General features: G+C 44.7%; 1 protein-coding gene across 3 annotated transcripts in view; it reads right to left on the minus strand.

Annotated features, from left to right (window-relative positions):
- ADAMTS3 (ADAM metallopeptidase with thrombospondin type 1 motif 3) overlaps positions 1 to 27616 on the minus strand; it is a 305366-nt gene that overhangs the window by 53529 nt on the left and 224221 nt on the right. For all 3 annotated transcript variants that reach the window (XM_089679599.1, XM_089679598.1, XM_089679600.1), the window contains one exon: positions 16263 to 16426. In XM_089679599.1, the coding sequence (XP_089535725.1) occupies positions 16263 to 16426 (164 nt within the window). The remainder of the gene's footprint in view (positions 1 to 16262; positions 16427 to 27616) is intronic.

Raw genomic sequence — 27616 nt, forward strand, 5'->3', positions numbered from 1 at the left:
CTTCAATTATGTTATACTTCTTGATGTAGTTTTTTTTTTAAGTGGTTGTAAAGGGAAAATATTTTTTTTAACCTTAATAAATTCCCTACATAGCAAGTAAAAGGCAAACTGTACACTTTCTTGTTACATTTACACAGGGACACACTGGATACCTTCAATTGCCATTGTGCCATTGTTGCTGGATGTCCAATGTGTCCATGTACCTTTAAAGAGGAGTGGGTGACCTCCAGGCAAACCTGCACTTAATTTATCCACTGCTATATGAGATCCAAATTGGAGACTCTTAAAACTATAGAGTTAGGGCCACAGTATACAGAGGAGCCTTGGTGAGGCACTGTAGCTTTCACCTATATTTGCAAATGTGCGCAACTAAAACATCTGTTTTAATGCAAACTGCTAGACAGGGACAAATTGGTTTGGTTGAAGGCTAGCTGGTAAATGTGCTGGTAAATGTTCTGTTGTTTGTATTGTTACATTTACTGTATTCTCTATCCCTCCCTCTTTCTGCTCTTTTATTAGCTAGTTGTTACTTGTTTTACTGAATGCAGCTGTCTATTAAACAAGAAGATAGACCAAAGCACAGAACCAGGGCTGCCATGGCAAATTATGGGGCCACATACAACCTACCTGACAGGGCCCCCCACAGTGCACTTTTCCGCAGTGCGTGTTAAGTGTACTGAAGCAATGGAATGCCATTCATTCTGAAATTTTTTGGCAGCATACCACACATTACTGCATTGCCTCACTTTACTCTTCAATGCATGTCCATATTCAGGTGCATTGGGGAGCCATTCAAAATGAATGGCATCACATGGCTCCAGGGCATGTACTGTGCTACATGTTGTGCAATCACATGCATCAGAGCAAAAGCATGGTGTGAATTGACCCTAACTGATATGCTAACATATTTTGTGTGGTCAATGTAAGGATGGGCATCTGTACCAGGGGTGGCAGGACAATCAACATTACCTAAATGTCAGTACATCACTTGGGAAAGGGGGACACACTCCTATCCCTGCCCATGGCAACTCCTCTCTGCTAGTCCCAGCAGATATCCACTGCAACTTGAGATACTGAAAGCTGCCAATCAAGAGTGAGTCCATAAGTCTAACAAACAGTACCCCCTACCATCAGCCCCCCCCCCCCCAACTCCCTCTGTCTGCAGCATCACAAAAGGAAGACAAGTGAGGGAGGCTGACCCTAGAAATGTGGGAACAGCCAGCTAGTTAGGCTAAATAGGTGGATATACAGCATTAATATATGTCAACTGTGAAGAACCCTGCCCACATAGTGTAGTCTACACTGTGCTTTTATTATACTATATGGGACTTATTCTACTTCAAGCTGATTTCAGGCCCCCCTGCTTATCTGATGGAGTCCAGTGCAGGTGGGCTGGCTGTACATCACTATCAGTAGCCATAGACAGAACTATTGTATCATATAAAAATGTAGAGCAGATGTGGAAAGCCTATGGCCACTGATCAATACAGAGCTCACACCAAACATCATAGAAAATACCACATCCTGCTGCTATGCCTGCACAGCAACAGAGAGACCTATTAAGAAAATCACAAGAAACACAGTTTTGCTGGTATGTATGCATGCATTATTTTTAACTCAGTGTTCATGTTAAAAAATGAAGTTCTGTTTTAACATATCTAGTTGACTATATATGTCAGGAACATATTTTCAAAAAAGACAAATCACAACATGTGACCACTCTTGTATGAATGATCAGCTCATAAACTCTAAGGCAAGGGTGTGTCTGGACATTAAGTTCTCCTATGTACTAATGTACTCCCTTAGATACAAATATATTTTCTTTTGTAAAGGCCCACTATGACATAATTATTTTGCAAAAATCTACAGTTAGAATACTGTAAGTTAATGGAGGCAGTATGCTGGCTGCTTTGTAAGTAAAACAAAAAAAAAATATTTTCCAGTTGACCACCATACTAAAGAAAGGTGAGATGGCTTAATGTTTCCTGAACTACAAAGAGCCTTCTGATTTCTTTCAACATGCTCTTTCTTCCTACTGTTCTATTACTAAACTTAGCCAAACATTTTGAGAAATTGTCAGAACAGGAGAGTAAAATAAGGAAACGTTTTGAGGCCAACCTCTTTACGCGAAGTCCCAGGTACTGTCCCATGAGTCACTTATGGCAAAATAAGCCCTACTCTGGGGTGCTTATAGATTCCTTACCCTAGCCCTGTGTAGACTGTAAATAAAACTATTCAAGGCTAAGGATTTCAGTACAGGACTGACTTGTGTGAATATCATTATAGTGGCACATACTACAAGGAGCATGTACAGTATGTGTCCCAGTGGACATTCTGGAGATAAAGACCTTATAAGGTGCTTTTAACTGAGGTAGGCAGGATATGCAATCTATCACAAAGCTTAGTCCATGACATAGATACCACCAATGAAAACAGCCATTCTATGACCCCTTACTTATTCATTTTAACTAAGTCAAATAGTCTCAGTTTGGTTTGTGAATCATAGAATGGTTGCTTCCATCAGAGACTTTTCTTCCTGACAAGTTCGTTTTAAGGGTCCATTCACATCAGCCAGTGCTTTATAATGTAGTGGCTGGTGTGCGGTGTGGTGTGGTCCGACAGGTTTCAAACTTTTTGTCATAAAGATCAATGGGCCGTCGCGCAGTACATGCATTACTATTTTTCAGTGCACCATGCCCGCACACCACTGCAATGCAGTGGTGTGAATCAGACACACAGGAGAGAAAGCATTTGCCGTGCAGTGGGACTGCACTGGAATAACCACCATGCGCAGTCCCACCGTATCTGGTGTAAATGAACCCTAAGAGCTTGTTCACACCAGGTGCATTGAACTTCACTAATCTGCATTGATCACTGCATGCTCATGACAAGGGCACATAGAATACAACTATTATATATGTGCCATGTTCACATGTGTGTGTCAGTGTGCATAGTATAAAAAATCAGCATTGCTGCTTTTTTATACAGCAAATGTCATCTCATGTCTATGCACTACAGTGTATGAAGTTACCTGGTTTAATGGTTTTTTGCTAATTTTGTAAAAAACTGTGTTATGTTGTAACAACACATCACACTGCTTCTTCACAATGCACTCTGGGTAATGTGTTATACAATGCAGGCATTTATTATATGTACCATACGGTGTGTCTGTCTGGGGTGAATGCGCCTAAAGGTTACTGTAGTAATAATGTTTTACAAAGAAGGAATAAACTAACATTCTCGTGTGTATACCAAAATCATCTCCCTTTTAATTTGCTCTTCCCAAATGAATATGGCTAATAAACATAAACAGACAATAAAGCTGTCTATGTAATGTATGGCTTATTAAATATAGATTAAGGATTATCCCAGATATGAGTATGTTCTGCCTTTTGCTGACTTGACGCTTCCAGGTTATTTTCTTATGGTGCCTCTGCTTTATCAGTGTTCACATATAACACTCCGTCTGCTTCTTTCTTTTTTTTATGTTCCTGTTCTGCTGCTTTGCTTATCTCTACATGGATGTTTTGCTCTATCTTGCACAGCTAAGCTGCTTTTCTTTACTCCATACTCAGCTGATTTATTTTTCTCTGTACTTTTATACTTTTTTTCTTTCCTTTTCCAGACAACTTTAAACTGCTTTACTTCTTTCCAGCATCGTTCCCCCAAGCCACATTTTTTCTTCTTGCATGCCATAGGTGCAATAGAGATGAGAGCAGTTGGTATCAGAAAACTTCTAAGAGAACCTGATGCATGGACACACTGAGCTCTCTGTAGTGATACCTATATTTAGCATTGTGTCAGTCTGCTTCATATTGGTACTAAATGCTCACTGATAAATGCAAGTATGTATTTGGCAATGTTCAAAGTTGAGTATGGACTGGCCAGAAAGGAATCACTTTAAGGGAGTTGGCCAGCTTGTATATATACTGCAATATAAACACACTGGCCACTTTTTTAGGGACACATTGCTAGTACTGGGTTGGATCCACTTTTGCCTTCAGAACTGCCTTAATTCTTCATGGCATAGATTCAACAAGGTGTCAGCAAGGTGTTGGAAACATTCCTCAGAGATTTTGGTCCATATTAACACGATAGCATCATGCATATTTGTCGGCTGCACATCCATGATGCAAATCTTCCGTTCCACCACATCCCAAAGGTGCTCTACTGGGTTGAGATCTGGTGACTGTGGAGGCCAGTGGAATACAGTGAACTCATTGTCATGTTCAAGAAACCAGTTTGAGATGATTTGAGCTTTGTGACATAGTGCATTATCCTGCTGGAAGTAGCCAACAGAAGATAGGTACCCTGGCACTCGGTGTGGTCTTCTGATGCTGTAGCCCATCTGCTTCAAGGTTCGACCTGTTGTGCGTTTAGAGATGGTATTCTGCATGGTTGTATCAAGTGGTCATTTGAGTTCCTGTTGTCTTTCTATCATCTTGAACCAGTCTGCCCATTCTCCTCTGACCTCTGACATCAGCAAGGCATTTTCAACCAAACAACTGCAGCTCACTGGATATTTTCTCTATTTCGGACCTTTTTCTATAAACCCTAGAGATGGTTGTGCATGAAACTCCCAGTGGATCAGCAGTTTTTGAAATACTAATACCAGTCCATTTGGCACCAACAACCATGCTATGTTCAAAGTCACTTAAATCCCCTTTCTTCCCCATTATGAAACTCGGTTTGAACTTCAGCAAGTTATCTTCACCAGATCTAGATGCCTAAATGCATTCAGTTGCTACCATGCGATTGGCTGATTAGCAAGTTGTGCTACCAAGCAATTGAACAGGTGACCCTAATAAAGTGACTGGTGAGTGTATGTGATACAAAAACCATGCATTTATGCAAAAGTGTTCTAGAATTGGATAAAGGGTGCATAACAGTGTGCAGAGGGTTAAAGTAGAAATATGCTTTACCAAAAAAGTGTTGGGGGCAATTAGGCATGTAAGATTCGTTTTTATTATGACTAGAGATGAGCGAAGTATTCAAAAATTCGATTCGACCGATTCGGCGAATTCGTGGAAAAATTTTGATTCGAGTCGAATATATTCGCTGCAAATTTAACTTAAAAAAGGGTGTTTCTAGGCTTCAGAGAGACTTAATATTAGTGCAGAACACTGTACCTTTAATTTAAATGCCCTTGGAGTCTGCTGGGGAAGAGAAATAATACTGTCAGTCAGTATGACATGCAGATGAGTGCCGTCGATCTTAGAATCACCGCACACTTCACTCATTTGGGCAGTCACGGGGCCAAAACCAGAGTGTGGAGCCACAGTGTGGCGGTGGAGGCAGCAGCAATGGGAGGCCATACAGCACCCTATGACAAAAATGGAAACCACCAGCAGTGTGAGGAGACCTGAAAGTGGCACATGGCAGAGTGTGGCGATAGAGACAGCAGCAATGGGAGGCCGTACAGGGACCCATGACACACTCTGGACCTGGCAGCAGCATGAGGAGGCGGTACAGGGGCCCATGACAGATTACGGGCCTGGCAGCAGCATGAGGAGTCGGTACGGGGGCCCATGGCAGATTACGGGCCTGGCAGCAGCAATGGGAGGCCGTACAGGGACCCATGACACACTCTGGACCTGGCAGCAGCATGGGGAGGCGGTACAGGGGCCCATGACAGATTACGGGCCTGGCAGCAGCATGAGGAGTCGGTACGGGGGCCCATGACACACTCTGGACCTGGCAGCAGCATGAGGAGGCGGTACAGGGGCGCATGACAGATTACGAGCCTGGCAGCAGCAACTTGGACAGGAGGACGTTCAGCTTCTGCACCGTCGGGTGCGTGCTCGCAAACTGTTGTCTCTTGGAAACGGATTCCAAGAAAGACTGCTGACGGAATCCGTGAAGAGGAGTAGCAGGAGAAGGAGCATCTGAACGAGCGGAATATGCCAACAAGCGACAACAGGGGCCCATGACAGATTACGGGCCTGGCAGCAGCATGAGGAGTCTGTACGGGGGCCCATGGCAGATTAGGGGCCTGGCAGCAGCTATGGGAGGCCCGTAATCTGCCAGCACCCTATGACAAAAAATGGAACCCACCAGCAGTGTGAGGAGACCTGAAAGTGGCACATGGCAGAGTGTGGCGATGGAGACAGCAGCAATGGGAGGCCGTACAGGGACCCATGAGAGACTCTGGACCTGGCAGCAGCATGAGGAGGCGGTATAGGGGCCCATGGCAGATTAGGGGCCTGGCAGCAGCTATGGGAGGCCCGTAATCTGCCAGCACCCTATGACAAAAAATGGAACACACCAGCAGTGTGAGGAGACCTGAAAGTGGCACATGGCAGAGTGTGGCGATGGAGACAGCAGCAATGGGAGGACGTACAGGGACCCATGAGAGACTCTGGACTTGGCAGCAGCATGAGGAGGCGGTATAGGGGCCCATGGCAGATTAGGGGCCTGGCAGCAGCTATGGGAGGCCCGTAATCTGCCAGCACCCTATGACAAAAAATGGAACACACCAGCAGTGTGAGGAGACCTGAAAGTGGCACATGTTTGGGGCATGATTCATGGCGGATTTAGTCAGTTGTGTCAGGAACTGGTGGTTTGAAATCCAGACTAATCCACGCCTGATTCATTTTCACAAACGTCAGTCTCTCCACACTTTGGGTGGACAGTCGTGTCCTCCGCGGAGTTGCAATACCTCCTGCCGCACTAAACACGTGCTCCGATGCCACGCTACTGGCCGGGCATGACAGCCTTTCAAGGGCAAATTCAGCTAGTTGGGGCCAAAGGTCAAGTTTCGTTGCCCAGTAGTCAAGGGGATTGTCTACCTCGGTTGGCAGGGTGCTGTCCAAGTAGGCCTAAGCCTGTTGTTTGAGGTCCTGCTCCAGGTCCCTCTGATGCTGCTGCTGCTGCTGCTGCGGCTGGTTAGTAGTTTCCTCACTGCGCTGGTGAAGAAAGCTACTCATCATCGACTGCAGACTGAGGCAGCTGCTGCTGGTGGAGCTGCCACTGCTCCTACCACCCCACCCCTCCCCTGCTGCCATGGCAGCGGAACGCGAGTGCACAGGGCCCACAGCGTCTGAGGATGGACGTTGGCGCAGACAGGCAGAGACCAGCTGACTACATAGGTGGTTTTTATAGTACGTTATTTTGGCCTCCCTCTCAGCAGGTGTGAAAAAGGCCACCATTTTTGAACGGTAGCGAGGGTCCAACAAGGTGGACAGCCAAAAGTCATCCCTCTGTCTGATGGTTATTATTCGGCTGTCGCTACGCAAGCAAGCGAGCATGCTATGGGCCATTTGTGCCAAGGAATGCGAGGGACTCCCTGCCTCCATCTCCACAGCATACTGCCATGGTGCGTCTGGGTCCTCTGTCTCCTCTTCCTCCTCCTCTACCAGATGCTCCTGCTCCTCCACTCCTGTCCGCTGAGTGGAAAAACCACCCATTTCACTCAATAATTCCTGAGCACCAATGTCCTCCTCTACCTCCTCCTCTTCTTCCTGTCCTGCCCCCACAGGGGTCATGTGGCGTTGAGATCTGTGCGCCACGTCTACCGCAGCCTGACCAGCCATTGTTAACAGCATTTGTTCCAGGATGTGCAACAGAGGAATGACGTCGTTCATCCCATAGTCCTGCCGACTCACGAATAGCGTGGCCTCCTCAAAGGGCCTGAGCAAGCGCAGGTGTCACGCATGAGCTGCCAATGGCTGACATCTAAGTTACACAGGGAGTACCTTTATCCGCTTTTAACATCAGGAAATCTGTGATGGCCTTTTGCTGTTCGTAAAGGTGGTCTAACATATGTAGGGTTGAATTCCACCTTGTTGCAACGTCACAGCATGAGGAGTCGGTACGGGGGCCCATGGCAGATTACGGGCCTGGCAGCAGCAATGGGAGGCACGTAATCTGCCAGCACCCTATGTCAAAAAATTCAACACACCAGCAGTGTGTGAGGAGACCTGAAAGTGGCACATGGCAGAGTGTGGCGATGGAGACAGCAGCAATGGGAGGCCGTACAGGGACCCATGAGAGACTCTGGACTTGGCAGCAGCATGAGGAGGCGGTATATAGGGGCCTATGGCAGATTAGGGGCCTGGCAGCAGCTATAGGAGGCCCGTAATCTGCCAGCACCCTATGTCAAAAAATTCAACACACCAGCAGTGTGAGGAGACCTGAAAGTGGCACATGGCAGAGTGTGGCGATGGAGACAGCAGCAATGGGAGGCCGTACAGGGACCCATGACAGACTCTGGACTTGGCAGCAGCATGAGGAGGCGGTATATAGGGGCCTATGGCAGATTAGGGGCCTGGCAGCAGCTATAGGAGGCCCGTAATCTGCCAGCACCCTATGTCAAAAAATTCAACACACCAGCAGTGTGAGGAGACCTGAAAGTGGCACATGTTTGGGGCATGATTCATGGCGGATTTAGTCAGTTGTGTCAGGAACTGGTGGTTTGAAATCCAGACTAATCCACGCCTGATTCATTTTCACAAACGTCAGTCTCTCCACACTTTGGGTGGACAGTCGTGTCCTCCGCGGAGTTACAATACCTCCTGCCGCACTAAACACGCGCTCCGATGCCACGCTACTGGCCGGGCATGACAGCCTTTCAAGGGCAAATTCAGCTAGTTGGGGCCAAAGGTCAAGTTTCATTGCCCAGTAGTCAAGGGGATTGTCTACCTCGGTTGGCAGGGTGCTGTCCAAGTAGGCCCAAGCCTATTGTTTGAGCTCCTGCTCCAGGTCCACCTGATGCTGCTGTTGCTGCGGCTGGTTAGTAGTTTCCTCACTGCGCTGGTGAAGAAAGCTACTCATCATCGACTGCAGACTGAGGCAGCCGCTGCTGGTGGAGCTGCCACTGCTCCTACCACCCCACCCCTCCCCTGCTGCCATGGCAGCGGAACGCGAGCGCACAGGGCCCACAGTGTCTGAGGATGGACATTGGCGCAGAAAGGCAGAGACCAACTGACTACATAGGTGGTTTTTATAGTACGTTATTTTGGCCTCCCTCTCAGCAGGTGTGAAAAAGGCCACCATTTTTGAACGGTAGCGAGGGTCCAACAAGGTGGACAGCCAAAAGTCATCCCTCTGTCTGATGGTTATTATTCGGCTGTCGCTACGCAAGCAACCGAGCATGCTATGGGCCATTTGTGCCAAGGAATGCGAGAAACTCCCTGCCTCCATCTCCACAGCATACTGCCACGGTGCGTCTGGGTCCTCTGTCTCCTCCTCCTCCTCCTCTACCAGATGCTCCTGCTCCTCCACTCCTGTCCGCTGAGTGGAAAAACCACCCATTTCACTCAATAATTCCTGAGCACAAATGTCCTCCTCTACCTCCTCCTCTTCTTCCTGTCCTGCCCCCACAGGGGTCATGTGGCGTTGAGATCTGTGCGCCACGTCTACCGCACCCTGACCAGCCATTGTTAACAGCATTTGTTCCAGGACGTGCAACAGAGGAATGACGTCGTTCATCCCATAGTCCTGCCGACTCACGAATAGCGTGGCCTCCTCGAAGGGCCTGAGCAAGCGGCAGGTGTCACGCATGAGCTGCCAATGGCTGACATCGAAGTTACACAGGGGAGTACCTTTATCCGCTTGTAACATCAGGAAATCGGTGATGGCCTTTCGCTGTTCGTAAAGGCGGTCTAACATGTGTAGGATTGAATTCCACCTTGTTGCAACGTCGCAGATCAGGCGATGCTGTGCAATTCCGTTCTGCCGCTGCAGCTCAAGGAGGGTGTGCTTTGCGGTGTAGGAATGGCTGAAATGCATGCAAAGTTTACGTGACATTTTAAGGATGTCTTGCAGTGGGATGGTGGATTTTAGGAACCGCTTGACAACCAGATTGAACACGTGAGCCATGCATGGCGCATGGCACAACCTTACTTGACGCAGAGCAGACACCATGTTCTTTCCGTTGTCGGTCAACATGGTTCCGATTTTCAGTTTGCGCGGAGACAGCCATCTGTCGATTTCTCTGTTCATTACACTGAGAAGTTCCTCCCCTGTGTGACTACGTTCGCCTGGACCTGGCAGCAGCATGAGGAGGCGGTATAGGGGCCCATGGCAGATTAGGGGCCTGGCAGCAGCTATGGGAGGCCCGTAATCTGCCAGCACCCTATGTCAAAAAATTCAACACACCAGCAGTGTGTGAGGAGACCTGAAAGTGGCACATGGCAGAGTGTGGCGATGGAGACAGCAGCAATGGGAGGCCGTACAGGGACCCATGACAGACTCTGGACCTGGCAGCAGCATGAGGAGGCGGTATATAGGGGCCTATGGCAGATTACGGGGCCTGGCAGCAGCTATAGGAGGCCCGTAATCTGCCAGCACCCTATGTCAAAAAATTCAACACACCAGCAGTGTGTGAGGAGACCTGAAAGTGGCACATGGCAGAGTGTGGCGATGGAGACAGCAGCAATGGGAGGCCGTACAGGGACCCATGACAGACTCTGGACCTGGCAGCAGCATGAGGAGGCGGTATATAGGGGCCTATGGCAGATTAGGGGCCTGGCAGCAGCTATAGGAGGCCCGTAATCTGCCAGCACCCTATGACAAAATGGAACCCACCAGCAGTGTGAGGAGACCTGAAAGTGGCACATGGCAGAGTGTGGCGATGGAGACAACAGCAATGGGAGGCCGTACAGGGACCCATGACAGACTCTGGACTTGGCAGCAGCATGAGGAGGCGGTATATAGGGGCCCATGGCAGATTAGGGGCCTGGCAGCAGCTATGGGAGGCCCGTAATCTGCCAGCACCCTATGTCAAAAAACTGAACACACCAGCAGTGTGTGAGGAGACCTGAAAGTGGCACATGGCAGAGTGTAGCGATGGAGACAGCAGCAATGGGAGGCCGTACAGGGACCCATGACAGACTCTGGACCTGGCAGCAGCATGAGGAGGCGGTATATAGGGGCCTATGGCAGATTAGGGGCCTGGCAGCAGCTATAGGAGGCCCGTAATCTGCCAGCACCCTATGACAAAATGGAACCCACCAGCAGTGTGAGGAGACCTGAAAGTGGCACATGGCAGAGTGTGGCGATGGAGACAGCAGCAATGGGAGGCCGTACAGGGACCCATGACAGACTCTGGACTTGGCAGCAGCATGAGGAGGCGGTATATAGGGGCCTATGGCAGATTAGGGGCCTGGCAGCAGCTATGGGAGGCCCGTAATCTGCCAGCACCCTATGTCAAAAAACTGAACACACCAGCAGTGTGTGAGGAGACCTGAAAGTGGCACATGGCAGAGTGTGGTGATGGAGACAGCAGCAATGGGAGGCCGTACAGGGACCCATGACAGACTCTGGACCTGGCAGCAGCATGAGGAGGCGGTATATAGGGGCCTATGGCAGATTAGGGGCCTGGCAGCAGCTATGGGAGGCCCATAATCTGCCAGCACCCTATGTCAAAAAATTGAACACACCAGCAGTGTGTGAGGAGACCTGAAAGTGGCACATGGCAGAGTGTGGCGATGGAGACAGCAGCAATGGGAGGCCGTACAGGGACCCATGAGAGACTCTGGACTTGGCAGCAGCATGAGGAGGCGGTATATAGGGGCCCATGGCAGATTAGGGGCCTGGCAGCAGCTATGGGAGGCCCGTAATCTGCCAGCACCCTATGTCAAAAAATTCAACACACCAGCAGTGTGTGAGGAGACCTGAAAGTGGCACATGGCAGAGTGTGGCGATGGAGACAACCCACCGACTGTTTTGCTCGCTGCCAAGCTGCCACCCTCTTCTCCTGATGATGCGGAAGCAATAGCCTGATGACGACGAGGCTGCCAAGTGCGATCAGCCTCATCATCATCAATTAGGGTCTCCGCCTCACTACTAGCCCCCTCGGCTGCGTGTGGGTCAGGAGACAGACCGGTCTCTACACCGGCTACCGAGCCACTCTCCTCGCCACTACTTCTTCGCCTGGCTGCTGAAGAGGCGGATGTCTCCCCCCGTTCCTGACCGCCCTCTGTTAGCTCTTCCTCACTGTACTGGATGACACCGGGAGCACTAGCCTCTGGCTGCGAATAGTGCTGCCTCGACCCCTTCCTCTGCTGCCACGTCTGCTCGCTCCTAAAACATTGCCTCCTCTGCCACTCCTCTGCATGTTGTCTGACATACTCTTTAATTAAACGATTCTGTGTCCCTGAGTAACAATTCTGTGTCCCTGAGTAACGTTTCTGTGGCCCTAAGTAACAGTTCTGTGGCCCTAAGTAACAGTTCTGTGGCCCTCAGTAACAATTCTGTGTCTGTCCCTGAGAAACAATTCTGTGTCCCTCAGTAACAATTCTGTGTCCCTCAGTAACAATTCTGTGTCCCTCAGTAACAATTCTGTGTCCCTGAGTAACAATTCTGTGTCTGTCCCTGAGTAACAATTCTGTGTCTGTCCCTGAGTAACGTTTCTGTGGCCCTAAGTAAAGGTTCTGTGGCCCTCAGTAACAATTCTGTGTCCCTGAGTAACAATTCTGTGTCTGTCCCTGAGTAACAATTCTGTGGCCCTAAGTAACGGTTCTGTGGCCCTCAGTAACAATTCTGTGTCCCTAAGTAACAATTCTGTGTCCCTGAGTAACAATTCTGTGTCCCTCAGTAACAATTCTGTGTCCCTCAGTAACAATTCTGTGTCTGTCCCTGAGTAACAATTCTGTGTCTGTCCCTGAGTAACGTTTCTGTGGCCCTAAGTAACGGTTCTGTGGCCCTCAGTAACAATTCTGTGTCCCTCAGTAACAATTCTGTGTCTGTCCCTGAGTAACAATTCTGTGTCTGTCCCTGAGTAACAATTCTGTGTCCCTGAGTAACGTTTCTGTGGCCCTAAGTAACAATTCTGTGGCCCTCAGTAACAATTCTGTGTCTGTCCCTGAGTAACAATTCTGTGTCTGTCCCTGAGTAACAATTCTGTGTCCCTGAGTAACGTTTCTGTGGCCCTAAGTAACAATTCTGTGGCCCTCAGTAACAATTCTGTGTCTGTCCCTGAGTAACAATTCTGTGTCCCTGAGTAACGTTTCTGTGGCCCTAAGTAACAATTCTGTGGCCCTCAGTAACAATTCTGTGTCTGTCCCTGAGTAACATTTCTGTGGCCCTAAGTAACGGTTCTGTGGCCCTCAATAACAATTCTGTGTCCCTCAGTAACAATTCTGTGGCCCTCAGTAACAATTCTGTGTCTGTCCCTGAGTAACAATTCTGTGGCCCTAAGTAACGGTTCTGTGGCCCTCAGTAACAATTCTGTGTCCCTGAGTAACAATTCTGTGGCCCTAAGTAACGGTTCTGTGGCCCTCAGTAACAATTCTGTGTCCCTGAGTAACAATTATGTGGCCCTAAGTAACAGTTCTGTGTCCCTCAGTAACAATTCTGTGTCCCTCAGTAACAATTCTGTGTCTGTCCCTGAGTAACAATTCTGTGGCCCTAACTAACGTTTCTGTGGCCCTAAGTAACAGTTCTGTGGCCCTCAGTAACAATTCTGTGTCCCTGAATAACGTTTATGTGGACCTAAGTAACGGTTCTGTGGCCCTCAGTAACAATTCTGTGTCCCTGATTAACGTTTCTGTGGCCCTAAGTAACGGTTCTGTGGCCCTCAGTAACAATTCTGTGTCCCTCAGTAACAATTCTGTGTCTGTCCCTGAGTAACAATTCTGTGGCCCTAAGTAACGGTTCTGTTGCCCTCAGTAACAATTCTGTGTCCCTGAGTAACGTTTCTGTGGCCCTAAGTAACGGTTCTGTGGCCCTCAGTAACAATTCTGTGTCCCTGAGTAACAATTCTGTGTCTGTCCCAGAGTAACAATTCTGTGGCCCTCAGTAACAATTATGTGTCCCTGAGTAACGTTTCTGTGGCCCTAAGTAACAATTCTGTGGCCCTCAGTAACAATTCTGTGTCTGTCCCTGAGTAACAATTCTGTGTCCCTAACTAACGTTTCTGTGGCCCTAAGTAACAGTTCTGTGGCCCTCAGTAACAATTCTGTGTCCCTGAGTAACGTTTCTGTGGCCCTAAGTAACAATTCTGTGTCCCTGAGTAACAATTCTGTGGCCCTAAGTAACGGTTCTGTGGCCCTCAGTAACAATTCTGTGGCCCTCAGTAACAATTCTGTGGCCCTCAGTAACAATTCTGTGTCTGTCCGAGTAACAATTCTGTGGCCCTAACTAACGTTTCTGTGGCCCTAAGTAACAGTTCTGTGGCCCTCAGTAACAATTCTGTGTCCCTGAGTAACGTTTCTGTGGCCCTAAGTAACAATTCTGTGGCCCTCAGTAACAATTCTGTGTCTGTCCCTGAGTAACAATTCTGTGGCCCTAACTAACGTTTCTGTGGCCCTAAGTAACAATTCTGTGTCCCTGAGTAACAATTCTGTGGCTCTAAGTAACGGTTCTGTGGCCCTCAGTAACAATTCTGTGTCCCTGAGTAAGAATTCTGTGTCTGTCCCTGAGTAACAATTCTGTGGCCCTAAGTAACGGTTCTGTGGCCCTCAGTAACAATTCTGTGTCCCTGAGTAACAATTCTGTGGCCCTAAGTAACGGTTCTGTGGCCCTCAGTAACAATTCTGTGGCCCTCAGTAACAATTCTGTGTCTGTCCGAGTAACAATTCTGTGGCCCTAACTAACGTTTCTGTGGCCCTAAGTAACAGTTCTGTGGCCCTCAGTAACAATTCTGTGTCCCTGAGTAACGTTTCTGTGGCCCTAAGTAACAATTCTGTGGCCCTCAGTAACAATTCTGTGTCTGTCCCTGAGTAACAATTCTGTGGACCTAACTAACGTTTCTGTGGCCCTAAGTAACAATTCTCTGGCACTCAGTAACAATTCTGTCTGTCCCTGAGTAACAATTCTGTGGCCCTAACTAACGTTTCTGTGGCCCTAAGTAACAGTTCTGTGGCCCTCAGTAACAATTCTGTGTCTGTCCCTGAGTAACAATTCTGTGGCCCTAACTAACGTTTCTGTTGCCCTAAGTAACAATTCTCTGGCACTCAGTAACAATTCTGTCTGTCCCTGAGTAACAATTCTGTGGCCCTAATAACGTTTCTGTGGCCCTAAGTAACAGTTCTGTGGCCCTCAGTAACAATTCTGTGTCTGTCCCTGAGTAACAATTCTGTGGCCCTAACTAACGTTTCTGTGGCCCTAAGTAACAATTCTCTGGCACTCAGTAACAATTCTGTCTGTCCCTGAGTAACAATTCTGTGGCCCTAACTAGCGTTTCTTTGGCCCTAAGTAACGATTCTGTGGCCCTCATTAACAATTCTGTGTCCCTGAGTAATGCTTCTCTGTCCCTAAGTAACGTTTTTCTGTCCCCAAGTAACGTTTCTGTGGCCCTAACTCTGTCCCTAATACAGAGCGGTCTGCCTCTCTTGAATGACTGGAGGCAAATGAAGAATTCTAAAATGGCCGCTATTTATAGCTCGACCATTACACAGTGCTGGCTGCCTGGCTGCTGATTGGCTAATGCGATCACATGTCATTAAGGAATGCATTATGGGTCAGCGCGCCTTGTCTGCGCGCCTTCCCAGACATCCCCGCTCCGTCGCCGCACATGTCCGCCGCCATTTTAGGAAAAATTTCGATTCGCGCGTCCGAAGTAGGCTATTTTTCGGATTCGGCGCAAATCGAAAATTTTCCAATATTCGACTCGAATTCCACTTCGCCTACTTCGATTCGCTCATCTCTAATTATGACTCAAAATTCAGATGAAATTTTCATTATTTATGAATAAATTCTAACGAAACAATTAAATTTATTCTAATCATTCAGATGTCTGAAGCATCCAAAAAAAGGAATAATAATAATAATAATAAATATAATAATAAACAAATATAATAATAAACTGGTTGTTAAGGAACGGGCAGCGGGCATTTTCTTTTAATTTTGCCATGGGGTTCACATAAAAATCCATACCAGACCCTATGGGCCTGGTATGGAATGGGGGTGTCCCTTGCACTGTTTTTGTTGTTTTTTTTTTTTAAGTTTTTAATGCTGACATTTCTTTTGTTTATATTCTTTTTACCAGTACAGAGCTTGCTCCTGTTATTTGCTCCACCAATCAGTGGGTCCAGTCCATAAATCATTGGCAGAGACTCGCAGATCGGCATGTGGTGAAGCAAATGGCAGAACAGCTGGGGCAGTGGGCATGCACTACCCCTACCCGAAAAAGCCAGATCACGTACACGTACGTGATCATGCACAGAGAGGATGACTTGCCGCAGTATATTGTATATACATATGGCAGTCAGCAACTGGTTAATTTTACACCCTGCATATGAACAGGACCAATTCTTGGCAAATGATGAATTGATGGTTATGGATTTGTACAAATATCCTGAAATGCAAAAATGACTTACCAAAACTACAATAGCATCATGTAAAGGTCCATCTGTGTGTATAGTTTCAATATCATCTTCAATGATGTACTCCCATTCCACACCAAGATCTATAAAGGATCGTGACTTAGCTTCTTCACCTTTTCCATTTAGAATATAATGTCCTGTAGCCTGATTTTTAATGGCTTACAAAAAAGAAAAGAAAAAAAGAATGAATGTTACATTCTGTTTATGACATACTATAATATTGCACCTATTCTTTTATATACCGTATGTAAATGTCCACTGCGAATCGATAGTGAGTGAGTCTAACTTTTCATGGTCTTCCTTTCATTATGGCTTTTTAAAACAAATTCAAGTTTTTATTATTTTTTATATTTTTTTTGTAATTAATTTTGAATAGAGAGGTGAAGAAATCCCTGTAGAGCTAGGGCTGCATGGGGAAATAAATCTCTCTTCTACTGAGTGTTGACAGTTCATTAGCATCACATTGGGCTCATTTACAACAAAAAGTTAATAATTCTACCAGCCACTGCTTGCATTTTTCAGAGCACTGCTATGCTTTCTAAATATGTTTTTGTAAAGCATTGGTATGACAATACCGCTGATTTTTACATGAAGTACATATGCTGCACATAAGGGGATGATGGTCAGTGAATACTATCTTCAAAAGTTACTTTTTAGTGGTTGACTCTATTGAATGTCATCCTCCTAAGCCCTGTAGCAGAGACAACCTGACTAATGACTAGGTATTCTGATGGCTCAGGAGATTAAATATTTATAATACAAGTACACTTTAGGCAAGGAATGTGCAATTTGGGTAATAAGAGGTACTGAAAAATGCATATATGTGGGGCTTTTAGGCACGTTAAAAGTCCCACAAATATGCATTTACCTCTATCTGTACAATACTGGAGATGTGGTACCAGTTGACCACCCATCAACCCTGTCTAAATAAATTGAATCCACAGATCTTTCTATTGCTTTTATGGTGACAACTCAAAATGTTGGATTTTCCTTCACTTTTAGTCCTGGTAATAGTAGTTAATGGGACAAATAGAGAAAATGAAACTCATCAGATAACAGGTAGCAACAAAAAAAAATGTTTTGGCTTTAGATACACTTATGGTTTCATGCACACTGGGCTTTTAGCCCCAGTCCATGAGGTTCCAGCATTTAGCTGCACCTGGAGGGCACAGGAGCACTATCCAGCCCCGTTGCCAACACCCTGCTAAATTCTAAGAGTCTGACAGCCACAGTGGCTGGATGGGACTAGGTGGTGTACCTATTAGGTATGTACTTTTTAGAGCAGTGTTCTCTGAGGGGTTATTTTTTTAAGTTTTAAATAAAGTAGAGAAGGGTTAAAACCCTTTAGAGTGCCTGTGTTTCACTGGGGAGATTTCTTTCACTTTCTGTCCCAAAGGCACAACAGGAAATGAGAGGAAAGCTCTTCAAAGTAAATGGAATTTCCATTTTATAGAGCTGTCAATAGAACAGGTGTCCCTCTGATTTGATAACAACTCAAAAATTTGGATTCCCCCTCATTTTCTGTCTCGGTATCAATGGTTACCAAAACAAACAGTGGTGTGAATCTCCCCAGGGAAGACAGAGGCAGCATTAAAATCATGACAAGGGGTAAAACTATTTGCCTTTACTTATACCTCGGTGTATAAAAGCTTAGAAAATTCAGTCTGTAAATTAATAGAGACCTGCCTTAAACCCCAAGTCTAGCTTGGGCATATACCAATAGTATGGCTCCCCCAGTACAGGTTAAACATCAACCCTTGTTGAAACAAGCAACCCTTGTTTCTACGCTAAATAAAAAAGGATGAGAGGCGCATGGAATAAGCAATCCATATAGTATCTAGGCTCAGTATGGGGCCAGGAGCTGGTGGGGAGATGAACAGTCTGGAGACACCTGGTGAGCTGTGATAGAGTGAAGCAATGACTCTGGAGTGGACAAGAAGAGAAACACAACACCTCTGAGTGTAGACTGTAAGATGTATTTAATGGTGAACATAAATAAAATCACTCACATGTAGATGATAATAAGTAGGCTCATAAGGGGTTAACAAAGCACAACACCTCAAAGTTGTAATCTAGAAGAGTGAACAGGAATGCCGACTGGACAGCAGGGAGCATTGGAGAGGTGTTTAAGTGGAGCCTGTAGTACAAGCCTGGCAAGTCTATGTGAACTCTGGCTGGACAGCAGGGGGCGCTGAAGCAATGTAAGATGGAGCCTGGAAGTGAAAGCCTGGCATGTCCATGTGCACTCTGGTGCAGTGGCGATGGCGTGTGATGTCATAAGAATGCGACGCGTTTCTGAGCATGCACAGGATCCGAGGACCAGCGTGCTCCTTTCTCAAGCATAGGGGGAACACTGACACAGAAAGAGCCTTATATGGAGCAGAGAGATGTGGAACAAAGCAGGAAACATATAGTTAATAATTTAAAGGAGAAGGAAGGACCGGGAAGATGTTAGTAGGATAAATACAACAGAAAGGAGTTCACAAGGAGAAATGAAAAATAAAAAATAAAGGAGGAAATAAAAATAAATTATTGTTTTTTGTGTTTCCTCCTTTTCATTTCTTTTTATTTCCTCCTGTTTCATTTTTTATTTTTCATTTCTCTTTTTTAATTTCTTTTCTGATGGTTTTTCACTAGTTTTGCATTTGGCTAGGGTCAGTGTCACTACTGGTAGTATGAGGCGATACCTGGACCCTACAGAGGTTGCACAGGCAGTCCAACTCCTCCAGGATGGCACATCAATACATGCCATTGCCAGAAGGTTTTCTGTGTCTCCCAAAAAAGTCTCAAGAGCATGGAGGAGATTCCAGGAGACAGGCAGTTACTCTAGGAAAGCTGGACAAGGCCTTAGAAGGTACTTAACCCATCAGCAGGACCGGTATCTGCTCCTTTGTGCAAGGAGGAACAGGATGAGCACTGCCAGAGCTCTACAAAATGACCTCCAGCAGGCCACTGGTGTGAATGTCTCTGACCAAACAATCAGAAACAGACTTCATGAGGTTGGCCTAAGGGCCCGACGTCCTCTAGTGGGCCCTCTGCTCACTGCCTGGCACCATAGAGCTCAACTGGCATTTGGCACTGAACACCGGAATTGGCAGGTCTGTCACTGGCACCCTGTGCTTTTCACAGATGAGAGCAGTATCACCCTGAGCACATGTGACAGATGTAAGAGGGTCTGGAGAAGCCATGGAGAAAGTTATGCTGCCTGTAACATTGTTTAGCATGACCATTTTGGTGGTGGGTCAGTGACAGTCTGGGGAGGCATATCCATGGAGGGAAGCACAAACCTCTACAGGCTAGACAATGGCACCCTGACTGCCATTAGGTATCGGGATGAAATCCTTGGACCTAATGCCAGACCCTACGCTGGTGCAGTGGGTCCTGGGTTCCTCCTGGTACACGACAATGCCCGACCTCATGTGGCGAGAGTATGCAGGCAGTTCCTGGAGGATGAAGGAATTGATACCAATGAATGATCCCCATGCTCACCTGACCTAATTCCAATAGAACACCTCTGGGATATGTTTTGGTCCATCCGACAATGCCAGGTTGCACCTCAGACTGTCCAGGAGCTCAGTGATGCCCTGATCCAGATCTGGGATGAAATAACCTCAGGACAACATCTGTCATCTCATTAGGAGCATGCATACAAGCATGTGGGGGCCATACAAGTTACTGAGGACCATTTTGAGTTGCTGCAATTAAATTTCCGCAAAATAGACTAGTCTGCAGCATCCTTTTTTCACTTTGATTTTTGGGGTGTCTTGGAATTCAGTCCTCTGTAAACTGATCATTTTCATTTCCATCAAAGGATGGGACATCCTTTTGTTCCTAACACATTACTCAGTCCATATCAGTATAGATATCCAGCATGATATTTTTCTACATTGAGATCTGATGTGTTTTCAAAGTGTCCCTTTAATTTTTTGTGAGCAGTGTATATATACATGTAAGGAGGCACATGCACCATGTAATTAGGCATACAATGGCTTTTTCAGTGGGATACATTCTATAAAAAGTGCTGTTGTACACCACCATGGGAAACTGGAGTATTGTAGTATTATAGAATATATTATAGAAATATAAAATGTAACATACTGTATATTAGCCCAAACTTTTTTTTCCAATTTGGATAAAGTTGGAGGAGGGTTAAACCACCATCAGTTTTTGGGTTTTTTTGCCATTTGGGTCTCATTGGGGAGATATCCCTTCATCTCCTAGATTGTAAGCTCCAAGGAGCTCCTATCCCTCTTGTATTGAACTCTATTGTTGCTGTATTGTCTCCCGTTATATTGTAAAGCACTGAGCAAACTGTTGACGCTATATAAATCCTGTATAATGATAATAATAATAATAATTTCTTGTCCTTTAAACACTTCAAGTCCAGACACTTTTACCCCCTTCCTGTCCAGGCCATTTTTTAGCTTTCAGCGCTATCACACTTTGAATGACAATTGCACGGTGATGCAACACTGTACCCATATGAATTTTTTAGCATTTTTTTTGACAGATAAAACTTTATTTTGGTGGTATTTATTCACCACTGGGTTTTTTTTTTTTTTTGCAATATAAACAAAAAAGTCCAAAAATTTTGAAAAAAGTGTTTTTCTTATAAAATTTTGCAAATAAATGTTTCTTCATAAATCTTGGCCAAAATGTATTCAGTTATCTTTTTAGTAAAAAAAAATAACCCAAATTAGTTTATAACCAAAAATTATAAATAAAAAAAATATATTTTACGTTTTTATTTTATTTCTTTTATATTATTTATGTTTTTGTTATTTTTTAACATCCTGTCACCCTTGCAGTACAGTGCCACCATAGCACTTGTGGAGGGTGATGAAGATTTTTTTTTTTTTTTTACACTAATTCACGGATTGCTTTTACACCCATGAAGGCTGTAAAAGCAATCATTTCTCCTTGTCTCTGGCTGCATTCTTGCAGCCATTGAGAAATACTGTGTGAACTGTGATTGGTCACAGCTTGTCACATGGTACAATGCTGTTGTGAATAGCCCTGTACCATGTGACCTCTGTGATCATTCACAGATTTTTTAACATCCTGTCACCCTAGCAGTACAGTGCCACCATAGTACTTGTGGAGGGTGATGAAGATTTGTTTTTGTTTTTTTTACACTGATTCACTGATTGCTTTTACACCCATGAAGGCTGTAAAAGCAATCATTTCTCCTTTTCTCTGGCTGCATTGTTGCTTACACCTATTCATGTGATCACTGATTGGCCAATCAGTGAACACATGATCGGGACCTCACAGAGGCCCCGTACAGTGATGGGTGTTCCACGGGCACCGGATCGCAGTGCCACACGCTCCCAGGTAGCACGCACAATCCAAAATGGCGGGAGCTGTTTATGAACGGCAACCTGCCCCTGGACTTCCACCATCCGTCTCCGTTTATATACAGCAGCCGGATGGGAAGTGGTTAAACTGAACACGAACTGAGGGGATATCTTATATATGAGTGAAATCCCTCTTAGACAGCTGTCACAGGAAAAATTGCCCCCCATTGGAAGATTTCTGTTCTGGTAGCAAGTCAAACTGGTCCTTAATGATCAAGACAATTAGAGAGTGTGAATTTCCCTAATGGAGACACAGACAGCAATAAAAACCTGACAGAGGGTTTACCTCACTACTCTAGACAAATCTAAAAAAAGGTTTTGCCTTTAATAATATATTAATGGTATAAATGTTTTGGGATTAGCTTTAAAGTAGAACTATAGGCATTTGTTTTTTTCATTTTGGATAGTAAGGGAGGGTTGTAACCCCTGCAAGATTTTTTTCATCATCTGTGTCCCATCGCAGAGATTTCCCTTCACTTCCTGCCCCATAGCCAAACAAGTCAGAGGAAATCCATGAAAACTAAGAGAATTCCTTGGGGACCCCCAAGTCACCAGAACTAGTGTCCCCATTGGATGTTTTCCTTTCTGGGGACAACACAAAATGTTAGGATTTTCTTTTACTTTCACTTTCAAAGACAATGGTAAACAGTAAAAAAAAAAAAAAAAAAAAAAGGAAAGGTGAATCTCCTTAATGGGGGCACAGACTACAATAAAAACTAACAAGGTTTCTAATCCCTCTCAACTCTATCCAAAACTAAAAAAAAGTTTGGCCTTTAGTTATACATTAAATGGTTTTGCTGATGGTTCATATGAGTGCCTTTAGAGGGCAGCAGAGTATTTTCACAGTAATCTCTTTATTTCTTTTACAGATCAGCAAAAGAGTCAGTAAGTTTAACAAGCTGTACTTTGGCTACCATTTCTGTAGCTAGGAAAGTTGCAGTCAAAGTAAGCTGGCACAGGGTGATGTGTCCTCAGATGCCTCAGAAACATTAGAGCTAAAAGAGTCACGGAACTTGAAATTGACCTGTTAGCCACATGCATTAGGGCTGAATCATTATTATACTTTGACAGGGTCTTGTTTACATATTTTAATAGAACATATTAAGATAATGCCACGCAATGTATGAGATGTTCTGCTGATTCATAATCATTTAAAATGATTCCAATTCCATAGCTGTCAAACAGGTAACAGTACAATAATATAGATGTAGCAGACTAGTTGCTGCTTAGACAGTATCTGAACTAAAAGCTATTCAGCTTCTACCGCAATTGATGCCTCTGCTCCCAAGAACTAGTATTAAGGCCAAATGTCAGACAATGGAAACTTCCATCTGAGCCTTCTCACACAGATTCCTTTTAAAAGAAACAGCCATGGTGTTTATTCTGTCTGTGCAATTGACCAGACTTTTTATCAGTATCACAATATTTATTTATTACTGTTACTTACAGTATATAGCCCCATCAATCTACACAGTGCTTGACATATATTGTTCATTCACATCAGTCCCTGACTTCAAGGTGCATACAAACTAAGGTCCCTAACTCATATTCTTACACATACTAGTGCCAGTTTAGACATGAGCCAATTAACCTACCAACATGTCATTGGAGGGTATGAGGAAACAGGAGTACCTGGAGGAAACCCACGCAGGCACAGGGAGAATGTGTAAACTCCATACAGGAGGTGCTGTGGCTGGGATTTGAACCAACATTAGTGGTGTATTTAGGTTTTCTGCTACCCTAGGCAACACAAAAATCGTCTGCCCCCACAGACACAACCAACACCACCACCCCCTCCCATGGAGAGAGCCTGACACTGACCAATAAAACCTGTGCCCCCCACCTGGGAGTACCTTCCACTCAGGGGCGGACTGACAACTCATGGGGCCCCCGGCCAATAGAGGATCATGGGGCCCCTGTGTCCTTACCCAAACTCAAAAAAGCCTATGAAAAAGATACCAGGGGCATCTCATGGGGCCCCCTACTGACCCCGGGCCCGAGTTTCCAAATGGTCAGTCTGCCCCTGCTTCCACTACCCCCCCTCCCCCGGCAATAGAGAGAAAGACACTTATCTTCACAGCTCCGGACATCCCCGGGAACGAGAGTCAGGCTCTACATACACCATCAGGCAGTCAAGCAGCCTCTCTCAGATCCCACCTGGTTCCCATGGTGCACGTGACCCTTCTTCCATCCATTCTGGGGGGATGTGCCTTGTTTGCCTTGTGGTAAATACACCCCTTGTTGCTAGACAGAAGTGCTAACCACTTGGCCACTGTACTTCCCAATAATATCTTGGAGTTCCAATATTTGTTTTATTTATTGGCATCTGCTACTAAAAAAAATAGATATGTCCCGGAAGTGCTACACAGAAAAGAGGGAGAAAAGTGGAGATTGCAGATCCCTAGACCAGTACACAGGTTACATGGGTACTGACTGTTTAGTACCTACATAGATAAGTACAGCAGGGATCATACAGTTGGAAGGGTGTATGGCGTTAGTTCACCTTTTCTTTTTTGACAAGGTGAATTAACATTTTAAAGACACCTTACACGTAGTTCAAATGTATTCCCGTGTAACCCCTCTTAACCCTTAGGTAACCCTAATCAGCCCTCATTAACTCCTTCCTTCCCTTCTCCTCTTAGCTAATTTTTTATTCTTTTTTACCATTAAAATATAAATTTTTCATTAAATTTGTTTTTTTATTAGTGTCACAAAAATGTGCAAAATTAAAAAGGATCAGAACGTTGTCATGCTGTGCACCAGAAACATAATTTTATATTAACCCCTTCATGACCAAAGTCAAAACAAAGCTTAACTCCTGAGCACAATATTGCAACTTTGACATGCGTTAGTAAAACTGTACATATCATTGCATCTACCGTACTTAGTGTGTCCAGATGGATTATTCCCTTGTTTGGGTTTTTTTGTAGGACAAATTGGGCTTTCATTTGGTGGCAAATGGTAATGGATATCTCCTGATATAGTGTTATCAGGAAAGGAAGACTCAGTAGGAAAAAAGAAAACATTGTTATTTAAACTTTAGCTGTATATTTGTTATGCCATTAAGATGACCTATTACCTAAAGCCTGCAAAACAATCTCCTACTGACAATTTGGTGATACCACATATGTGTGTATTATTGTTCTTTGTACCTGTAGTAGGACCAAGAAACAATAGTACACATTTTGTTTTTGTCCTACCTAAATACTCTGACACGCTGAAACCCTAAACCTTTTTTACTTACCTAAAGCATACTGATCCTAACACTACCATCAACTGACACTAACAATGCCAATAACGAACACTGGTACCAACCCACAATGCCAATACCGGGCACTGCCACTATCACTAACACACCAACACTGACACTAACTGGCACCAACACTGGCACTAAGACTCACATTAACACTAAACCAAACTAGATCAATCTTTACTTTTATTATTTTTTTCATCAGACCTTTTTTGTGCAGACTTCTCCTCTAGCAAGGAGGAAAGATACAATGTATCTTTACCCAGGGGTGTCCTTAGGCAGGTGTGGGGGGTGCGCGCCACATCAGGTGACACTTTTCCATGGGGTGACACTGGACCCGCTCCACCAGGGGCGGATTGACCATTCGGGCACTGCCCGAGGGCCCGGGGTCACTGCAGGGCCCCATGAGAGGCTCAGTCCGTCCCTGTATGTGCCGCTGCTGAAATAAGCAAGCATTGAGGGGATGGCCAGTGAGGCAGGCACTTCAGACACTTCTCCTTGGAGTTTCAGCAGAGGGGTGGGTCCACATCCCTGCCATGGGTGCTGAAGTCGGTGTGCTGGAGAAGCGGGCAGAGTATACAGCAGGTCAATGTGTAATCCCCCGACCCTGGTGACAGCACTGCAGCTTCATGTAGTAGGTAGGGGGGAGAGAGAGAGGGGAGGGGGGGGGGAAAGAGGGCAGAGAGAGAGGGGAAGAGAGAGAAGGCAGAGAGGGGAGGAGAGAGAGGGGGGCTTGCTTTAAAACTTACTTTTTTGTGGAGAGATCAGTTAACCCAATATAGGTTGCAAGCCTACAATCCCTGCAGGATGTGTCGGATCTGCGGATTGGGGAGGATAATGGATCAGACTCCAATCCATTATGCCCAATCAGCAGATCCAATCCATCCTGTGAGGATCGTTGGAGGGGGTGTCACCAAGTGTTACCACAACGGGTGACACCAACATTAGGGACGCCTCTGTCTTTACCTCCTACCTAGAGGAGAAGTCTGCTGTTTCTCCTCTTCACAGAAGAGAAACAACACAAGAACAGGATATAGAGTGAAAGATCAGTTCTTTTAGTTCCTGATTATTAGTAGGAGACACAAAGCTGTCATCGACAGCTTGGTCACAGTTCTGGGAAAACAATCAAGCACACTTCCAGCACAAACAAAGGTACACATATACAGCATACAGCAGCCAGGATTAAAGCCCACTATCTGGATGCTACATGTATGTGTTATGCGGTTATGAAGGGGTTAAATAATAAAATGTATACTTTTTATATTTTTAATAACAGATTTGTCAAATTTTTGGTTGTTCTTATTTCTAGGTAACAACTTTGTTATTTAAAAAATAAAAAGTATACATTTTATTATTTTATTATTTAAAGTTGTTACCTAGAAATAAGAACACCCAAACCTTTGACAAATCTGTTATTAAAAAAATAAAAAGTATACATTTTATTATTTTATTATTTAGATTTGTCAAATGTTTGGGTGTTCTTATTTCTAGGTAACAACTTTAAATGATAAAATAATAAAATGTATACTTTTTTATTAGTGAGTCTGCGAATGGCAGGCATTGTGTCTGAGGATGTGTTCACAATGAATCACATTTTGGGGGAATTATTATTTTTTTTAATAAGGGATTTGTCAAATGTTTGGGTGTTCTTATTTCTAGGTAACAACTTTAAATAATAAAATAATAAAATGTATACATTTTTACAGTAAAACTACTTCTTTGAACTAACACTGGTCAGAATAGGAACAAAAAACATATTTTGTTTTCCTTTTACATTTTTGACTAAAGATTACCAAAAGAAAGCCTAGTTTGTTCCCAAAATAACAATGTATGAATTACTTTGATATCCTAAAGGATACGATCACCTTTGGGAACATGTTACAAGTTTCACCTGTTTTCAGGGTGGAACAAGTTCCCAATGCTGCAGCCGCTGCCTGCTGATCTGCTGAACACTAGTGCAATGCTTTACAGGCTCCTGCAACCAAAAATAATAAATTCACATTTGTTTACCTGCAACAAAATGTAAATTTATTATTTTTTGTCAACAGGTGAACTTATCCTTTAAATAATGACAAATTTACTGCTAAAACTTATAAACGGGCCTGTTGTAAAAATTGCTCTGGTCCATATGAGATATAAAGGTACAAGAGCCAAAGTGGTTAAACTAAACAATCCATTTTTATTAAAAAAAATTGCAGTTAATGAATTACCATAATTGACCACTTCACAGCATGGCTTTAAGAAAACACTACATTGTGAGAGTGGTTTGAATACATCTATCCAGGGGCTGTGCTGATGGCTTGTCTTGAACACAAAAGGGATAGAAATTTTTCACTGTCCACATAAACATGCAACCCAAACCTTTATATGCGCAAGTTATTCTTCCTGTCATTGACAAACAGAATATAGAACAAAGCAATACTCTACTTACTGAAAAAGTAACAGCTAGTGTACCGTGCAGCATTACCAAGAACTAATAAAGCCCTGAGACTAATATTCCCAGAATTACACAAATAAATACACTTTTAACAAGCACCATATGCTGGCTTTACAGTCACTTGCAGGAGCAAATTTGCAATACCAGATATTAAACTATAAGAGCAGCTTTAGCCAACCACTATGAGGTACACAAAATGAAATAGTTGTTGAGCCCCCTAAATCAGTAAGTTTGGTTTACGAATTGGAAAGTATAATTACGCTATTTCTGGAAGTCTGTCACAATCATCTCTATGAAAGTCAAA

Source organism: Staurois parvus, unplaced genomic scaffold, assembly GCF_062004578.1.
Source record: "Staurois parvus isolate SC_StPar_1 unplaced genomic scaffold, SC_StPar_1.0 ptg000227l, whole genome shotgun sequence".
NCBI classification, from domain to species: Eukaryota; Metazoa; Chordata; class Amphibia; order Anura; family Ranidae; genus Staurois; species Staurois parvus.